This window comes from Chionomys nivalis, chromosome 2 (genome assembly GCF_950005125.1).
Source record: "Chionomys nivalis chromosome 2, mChiNiv1.1, whole genome shotgun sequence".
In the NCBI taxonomy this organism is placed as follows: Eukaryota; Metazoa; Chordata; class Mammalia; order Rodentia; family Cricetidae; genus Chionomys; species Chionomys nivalis.
In genome coordinates this window covers 23,268,839-23,277,390 of record NC_080087.1, presented here as the reverse complement: position 1 = coordinate 23,277,390, position 8,552 = coordinate 23,268,839, and the positions used below count along the sequence as shown (strand labels likewise).

The 8,552-nt window shown below is 42.1% G+C and overlaps 1 protein-coding gene across 4 annotated transcripts in view; it reads right to left on the bottom strand.

Annotated features, from left to right (window-relative positions):
• Positions 1 to 4,458: 4,458 nt before the first annotated feature.
• The window catches only part of Epm2a (EPM2A glucan phosphatase, laforin), a 173,582-nt gene continuing 169,488 nt past the window's right edge, over positions 4,459 to 8,552 (bottom strand). For 3 of the 4 annotated variants that reach the window (XM_057754348.1, XM_057754358.1, XM_057754339.1), the window contains one exon: positions 4,459 to 7,118. In XM_057754348.1, the coding sequence (XP_057610331.1) occupies positions 6,841 to 7,118 (278 nt within the window). In that variant the 3' untranslated portion in view covers positions 4,459 to 6,840. The remainder of the gene's footprint in view (positions 7,119 to 8,552) is intronic. The other variant, XM_057754367.1, reaches the window with a different exon arrangement.

Below are 8,552 nucleotides of genomic sequence, written 5' to 3'. Positions count from 1 at the left end.
CAAGATATTTGAACACAGACTCCCACATATGGCATACACTCAGTGAAGATGAAGACTGAGAACAAGGGGATGCTTCTTCTGCAAACCAAAAACATTTCAGAAATTTCTGGAAAGTAAGGATATGTAGAACATGATCTGTCAGTCCTTAGAACCAACCCTGCTGACATTTTGTGCTTGATATTCTAAAATCATCAAAGGATACATTTCTTGTGTTGACACCACCAAGTCTGATGTAAATTGTTATAGGTGCCCTAGCAAACTTGCACACATCATATGCCTAGAGTTTATATCAAAGATAGGTACGTGTGTGTGTGTGTGTGTGGTCTTAGAGAATACCTGTAACATTGTATGCTTGCAATAATTACTAACTGTTGTTATCCTATAACTGGAGGTTTCTCTTTCACCCACTAGTCCCTGCAGCTACTTATAAAATAATCATTTGGAGGCTTAAAATTAATTACAATTCTTTGGCCTATTACCTCAGGCTTATTATTAATTAGCTCTTGTATTTAAATTAACCCATTTCTATTATTTTATATTTTACCACAAGGCTTGTGACTTGTTACCTTTCATCTTGCTTCTCTGGCAGTTGCTGGCATCTCCCCAACTCCACCTTCTTTCTCCCTGTATTCAGTTAGGCTTTCCCACCTAGTTATATTCTTTCCTGTTATAGGGCAAAGCAGCTTCTTTATTAACCAAAGGTAATAAGGCATATTCACAGCATACAGAAGGGCATCCCACATCCTCCTCTTCCTCTGTTGTACTATGTTCCAGGCTCTGTAGCCTAAAGTACTTCACCAAAAGGTATCAATTTCTATGAAGTCTGCATCATAGTAAGAGGAAGCAGACAACAAAGGAGTAGGCAAATCTTGTATTATGCTATCCCACCATAAGTTCTTTAAAGATAAATAACTCAGTGACTGTGGATCAGGAGAGATGAGTCGAGTCAAGGAGCTTTAAATAAGTGGTCCCAGTAGGCAGCATTGAGGGAATTACATACATTGCTGGAGAAAGCATTCCTGTTTATACTAATCTGTTTTCTGCTATTGTAACACAACTGGTTGGAGCAAAGAAAATAACTTGGAAGACAGTAGACTATCAGGTCAGAAGGATGTCAGGAATATAGATTGTGTGGGCCTGTGGAAGTTTTAACTTTTGCCCTCAGTGATTGGAACTTGAGCACAGGTCTGACATCTCACAGGCTACAATGTAGATTTCATTGGTTTATGACTTAGACAGAGGAGACAGAATCAAGAACTGCATATAGACACCTATTCTTGAGACCCAGCAATGTGACCAGACTGTCTCTGAAGCTGTTTTATAAAAGAGTAAGGGTATCAATACTAGAGATATGACATGCCATCATGACAAACCAAATATGATGTCTGAAAAGGGAAATATGTGTCAAACACAACTTGGGTACAAACTTACTACTAATTGTGTGTCCCAGAAGATAAGTCCAGAAATATTAGTCCCTTGATGCATTGATGGGGGAGGGTCTTCTGTTTTGTGTTAATTTCATTGGTTAAATAAAGAGACTGCTTTGGCCCTTTAATAGGACAGAAAATTAGGTAGGTGGAGTAGACAGAACAGAATGCTGGGAGGAAGAAAGCCGAGTCAGGCAGTCTCCATGATTCTCCCACCCGACACAGACACAGGTTAAGATGGTCCCTGGTAAGCCACCTCGTGGTGCTACACACATTATTAGAAACGGGTTAAAGCAAGATGTGAGAGTTAGCCAATAAGAGGCTGGAACTAATGGGCCAGGCAGTGTTTAAAAGAATACGATTTGTGTGTTATTATTTCGGGGCATAAGCTAACCAGGCCAGTGTGGGAGCTGGGGCGGCCAGAATGCAGCCCACAGCTCCTCTCTCTACAGAGTGGCGCAACAATGCATCAGTATTGGGAAGTGGGGTCAGAGTCCTCATGGATGCTTAATGTCTCTCTTGTAGAAATGGTTTAGCCAGCATGACTATTATTCAAGACTCACATGTGACCATTTGTCCATGTTTCATGAGTTGAAGTGGCACAAACCCCATTAAGAAGCCAAGCAGATCTTGTCACCATGGTTTTGAACTTTCAAGGCTCCAAAATCATGAGATAAAGTAAGACCTTCTACTTTATTCATTAGTCAAAGTAGCCTTAAGTATTATTACTGTGAGGAAAGGTAGACACACATAAACATTAAATAGATTGAGAAGACTTTTGGTATAATGGTTTAGGAAGCAAAGGAACATATTCATCTATGTCCTTATTTTTCTACAGAAGTAGCTTCATCAATGTCTCCCTTTACATGTCGGCTTGCCTTTTCAGATTTTCTCTCCTTTTCTAGTGGGTAATAAAAGATGTGTACTGTTTCCACTGCTGGATCAAAACATTACTTATAGCTGATTCTTATAAACAGGGTCTGGGCCTTGGAGAAGTACTACATGCTTAGCGTGTCTCTCGAGCACAGTACTTTTCTTGCCCAATTCATTCCCATTGCTGTCCCATCTTCCTGGCTCCTCCTAAAAGCACCTTCCTTTCCCTTTTAGAAATTGTGGTGGTTTGAATGAGAATGTCTCCACAGATGCAACTATTTGAATACTAGGTTCCCAGTTATTAGAACTTCTTGAGAAGGATTAGCAGGTTGGAGGAAGTGTGTAACTGGAGTGGGTTTTGAAGTTTCAAAAGCCCATGCCATTCACAGTTCTCTCTCTCTCTCTCTCTCTCTCTCTCTCTCTCTCTCTCTCTCTCTCTCTCTCTCTCTCTCTGATGGAGGAAGGTCATTGGTTAAAAATAAAGAAACTGCTTGGCCCTCATAGGTTAAAACATAGGTGGGTGGAGTAAACAGAACAGAATGCTGGGAGGAAGAGGAAGTGAGCTCAGACTCGACAGCTCTGGTCTCTGGAGCAGACGCCATGCTCCCCTCTCCCAGGCAGACTCGATATCTCTCCTCTCTGGGGCAGACGCCATGCCGCTGTGCTCCAGAGCAGGCGCGATGAAGCTCCGACCCAGGATGGACGTAGGCTAGAATCTTCCCGGTAAGCGCACCTTGGGGTGCTACACACATGAATAGAAATGGGCCAAGCAGTGTTTAAAAGAATACAATGAGTGTGTTGTTATTTCGGGTATAAAGCTAACCATGCGGGAGCCGGGCAGGATGAAAAGCAGGCCCGCAGCTCCTACTACATCTCTCTCTTTCTGTCTCTGTCTCTCTCTCTCCAACTTTCAGATGTGAGCTCTCAGCCACTACTCTGCACCATGCCACCTGCGATGCTTCCCACCATCATGGTCATGGACCCTAATCTTCTGAACCCATTGCCTTTCCCATGCTCTCTTCACAGCAAGAGAAACTAAGACAGAAATGTAACCTAGCTTTGCTTTTACTCACTTTGTCTTTCCTTCTGTTTACCCCAATTGATCCTTTTATCCAGTCTTCCCCCTCCATACTGTTTTTTTCTCATTTGCACTAAGCCTTCTCTACCCCTCCACATCATGGCAATCACCTTACCTGTGTTCCTGACTTACCCATCTCCTCTGGCCCTCAGTCACAACACTTTTCATTATAATATGGTGTTTCAGCTCTGCTTTCTCCTCTATAAAATAAAGGAACTGCATTTGATTGTCTTTAAATGGGAATTTTGATTTTAACTTTCCACCTTGCCTCTGTTGCACAGTGTACAAAGAGTTCTAATTCCCATTTAGTTCACTTGTGAGTCTCTTGTTTCATTATTTTCATTTCATTCCAAACTCTTAACTACAGTTTTTCTTCACATTTTTTAAGAAAAGCCAAGTAAATAAATAAATAAATAGAAAAGCCAAGTAGACAAAGAGTATACATACATACATATATGTGTGTATGTATGTATATGTGTGTGTGTGTGTGTATATATATATATATATATATATATATATATATATATATATATATATATGCATGGTGTGTGTGTGTGTGTTAATTTTGTTTCTTTTTACCAATTTTGGCCCACAAAAATAAAAAGACATGTTTGGAGTTTAAACAATAGTAACAGTATTTTGGTACCTTGGTGTTCCTTAACCAAGCATGAAATTTTCTAAGGATATCCTGTGAGAATTCTTTGAGTGAAGTTTCATTGGTGTGGAGGTATAGTTCAGTGTTAAGGGTACTTTAGCATTTGTGAGGCCCTGGGTTCCATCCCAGCACTCCATACATACCCACACCCAAGGAGGTGTTTAATGAGAGTCACCAGAGACACTCTTCTGTAGTCTCCCCCCAAACATTCTTGAGTCTTACCTTCACCTCTTTGTGGTGCTTCCATCTTAGGCTTCTGCCAGGCACCCTTTCTCATAGGCTAATGAGAAAGGACAACAAAGAAAAAGTGATTGTGCTGCGCTGAGTGCCCTTTTTACAAATAAAAAAGTGTGTTCTTTTAGATTTCAGAATAAGTTGACAGCATTAAACAATTCTGTGGCACAAAGGTCTTTTTTATGCTTTTATTTAGCAAAACTCCCAGGTGATTTTTGAGCTACAGTAGACAACCCACTCATTGAGGGCAAATGGGGTCATTCTAAAATGTTCGTCAATAGTTCTCAACAATTTTATCAGAGCCATAGAGAAAAAGCCACCTGAGAAAGGACATTTACAGTGGAACTTGTATAGCCAGGTTTCTTGAGACATGAAGTCACACACACACACACACACACACACACGCTATTTTATTAGTTTAAATATTTCATTTAAAATGAAATTGTACATAATACATATGACTCAAAATTGGTTCTTAGTCAAAAGAGCTGCATCTAACTATATTTTATAGAAGAGGCTGAACGTCACTCGATGCTGGTTTATAGACTCAACTTTGTAATTATAGGAGAAAAGTTTCTTGTAGAGTGCTCTGTCCAAAGCAAATGCCACCTCCCCTGGGGGTCTTGCTGTCATGTTGAAACATCTCTCTCTCCTATGCTACCTCCTCTGGGTGGCATCATGCAGAGACATCGCTCCCTATTCTGAACACGACTGGAACCCGGGCTGTGGCCTTCTTGTCCCCTCTGCCTCCCAAATCACCACCTCGCTACTTATGAGCACATGCTTATAAAATGCCTCACAAATCATCATCTCTGCTATCTATGAACACATGCTTATGAAATGAAGGAAACACATCTCGACAGTGTGCACTCTGAGAGATGAACCTAGCTTTGCATCTCATTTTGTGGCCTCCATCAATGACAAAAGGCAATGGACACATTCTTTTGCTGGGCCTCACTTCCCCCATCTGAACAGAGACAATGACCCTTCCCAGAGTGAACTGTGATGGCATTAGAGATAGGAAAGCAACCGGCACACAGTGGCACTCAACTAAAGGTAAGGCCCCTTCTGTGTCCTAAAATGTCAGTTGTACTTGGGGACTGTCTTCCAGAGGATGAAAGACAGATCTGTTTCTAGATTGTATATACTGGGAGACAAAGTTTTGCTGATATTTATACTTCTGATAAAACGTAAGAGAATAAAGCACAGGTTTGGGAGGAACAGCAATGAGTGTTATACTGAATTGAGTATTGAACCAGTATCAGCCCCTAGCTGTACAACACTGATCTGTGGACATGGTCTCCTCAGGCTCCTTCCACTCACAAACTATGGTTCATATAAATTGGCCTTGAGATCACACACCATAGCTTAACGGAGGCTAAGGAGAATAAAATGGTTTTTCTAAATTCTTTGGCAGGTGATCAGAACACTGCCCCTTTTCTCACTGCAGAAACAACCACAGGGGTAGCAACTTTACCCTGACAGAGAGGAAGCTACGTCCAAGACAGTCTGAAAAACTAATCTCAGTGAAAAGAACACTGAATCAAATACGTTGAATTACAAACTTCATCTCGTTCCTATTCACCATGAGACTGGGGCAAGCCAGTTATGCTCAATAAACCTCCACTGAAAAATGGTGGTGGTGTGTATGGGAGAGTATACACAGTTCTTGGGAGACTGAGGCAGAATGATTACCATGAGTTAAAGACTGGCCTTTGTGTGTTATGCTACACTGAGTACTACAAAGTCTGCCTTGAGGGAGAAAATAGCAATTAAAAGACAAGAGAAAGAGGGGCTGGAGAGATGGCTCAGAGATTAAAAGCCATTGCTTTTGCAGGAATCTGGGTTCAGTTCCCATCACCCACATGGTGCTTCACAACCATTTGAGACTCCAGTTCCAGGGGATCCAAAATCTGGTACATCTGCATACTTATTTACAAAAAATATATCTATAAAATAAAAAATATATATTTAAAGAAAAAAACAGTGGGCTAACTACTCCTGTGGGGAAGACAGGAAAACAAGGAGGATGTCTCAGAGATGTTAACAGCTCTGAAATGGGATGAAAAAAACAGAAAAACCACTGTTTTATGCCCATGGAGAGCTCTTTCTGTGTCATACTCAGGTTTATATATTTACCCCTTACACCAGCAAATAACTACAATCTCAGTTGAGTAAAAAAAAACCTGAATGTCTTTGTGCATATGTGCACATGCCGTGTGTGTATGTGTGTGTGTGTGTGCCTCACTCACAGTTGTGATAAAATCCACATAACCCCTCTCTTGTCTTATGCATGCCAAAACATCACAGATCCATAACAACCTATGAAGGGCCTGTAACCAAAGACCCTGGCCTGTTGCAGCAGCAGCTGTGGGCATACATTGCACTGCCCAGATGACACCTTCGAAATATTTTATAAAGAAACTGCATGCCACATGAGAAAGATTCAAAAGGCCCTACCACACTGCAACAGAAGCTATCTCCAGGTGACCTGAGGGTTACAGTCCCCTTAGTTCTGATATAGTCTTTGTCTATAGGTCTTCCACTAACCACACAACTGGCAGCTTGGTCACCTATACGCTGCATATGGAAGAGTGCACCTTCCCAAACTTCTGGAAAAAGTCTTCCTGTGCCTTGGCCAAGGCTTCTTCATCAATGTAGACTGCAGGCCTCTTGGCCATGATGAAGTACTGCACCTTCCGCAGACTCCAGCCAATCACGTAGTGGAGCCAGCCACACACTGCAGCTGTGGAGCGGCCCACCCCAGCGTTGCAGTGGACATACACAGTGTGTCCGTTCTCCAGAAGGGCATGCAGGAGGCACACAGCCTGTGGCAGCATCTGCACTCGGCCTAGACAAAGCACAGACCATGTGTTAACAGATATTACCATATCACAGCTAAAAATTTCACCAGTGCACGCCAGAACCCTGAGTTCTGGAGAGACAATTTGCTTCTTTTTTTGTTTTAGCTGAAAAAAAAAAGTGAAACAAATTTAATACCTGGGGATACCAAGGTAGAGAGAACATACCAGAGGCAGCATTCAGTTCTGAATCTGAACTTGAACCTGACTATTCCAGGAATGCTACTGTTTTTTGAGCAGTTTGCCATTGATCCAAATTTCTCTACAAAGTTAAATACCACATGTGTTTGAGGGGCACAGGGCAGAAGAAAGGATTTTAACATCTTCTTAGAAGCAGTTGCAAAGATTTGGCAGTGGTTTTAGAAGGCTTCAAGGAAACCTTGGTAAGTCCTGTGCCCCTCAATCTCACTCCTAAGTGTCCTTCCAGGCAAACAGTAAGCTCATAATTAGCTCACACTGGTTAATGATTCAATCATACTCACTGGTTAGATAAACGCAGTTTGAGACAGAATTTAATACGTTGGTTTTCATTCAAGTAATTGAGTGGCTAACTTATAGCCAATGCATATGGGAAAACCAATCATTCATGCCACCACAATACAGTGAATACTGACATGGATTTGATTTCTTTCTGTTATTGGAAAGCTATGATCACAGTTGTTACTGTCCTCTGGCTGCTATTCTTATGATCAAATGTCTCCTCATCCTAAGAAGTATGCTGTGTCCTGCTGAGCCCCAACAGCTTCCGCATCCTGGCAGGCAGAAGTATAACCACCAACAAGCCTTTGAGTCCTGAGATAACCATTCTTCTTAGTGATATTTAGTAAGTTTTTTTGTTTATGTGTCTAGTATTTTGGTGGACAGCATCAATACAAATTACCTCAGAAGGGAATGAAAGAGGACGGCCATGCAGAATTATTGGATTTTAACTGTACACTTGCAACTTGGCATTCTTTAGTTTCTCTGCATATCATAGAGAAGGACACGATGGCCCCAGGAGGACCTCCCAAGACTACAGAGAATACCTATCTAGTGTCCATATTGTGGTTCCTGTTGGATGACTGAAGAGATGAGCAGCCCCTCCCTGACCCGCAGATCTTCACTGAAGCCTGGAATCCTCCCCTGGAGCTTTCACTCCTCCAGTGTCCTCTTTAGAAGTGCTAGTGCCCTGACATCACCAATACAGTACCTTGGAATCAGGAGCCAGGACCTTCAGAGGTGGAGTTTTCATAGAAGCTCACCATGGCCCCAAGGTCCCCTCAGTCACCTACCTCACTTTAGGCCCATCAGGCTCTGAGACAGAAGCAACCTGCAGCACAGCCATGCCAATACTCCAGTCTTCCTGGCTGTCTTCTGTCAGTCCCTCTAAGTAAGAGATGTAACACTGCAGGCACCACCCAGCAGTTGTGAAATGAGTTCACGGA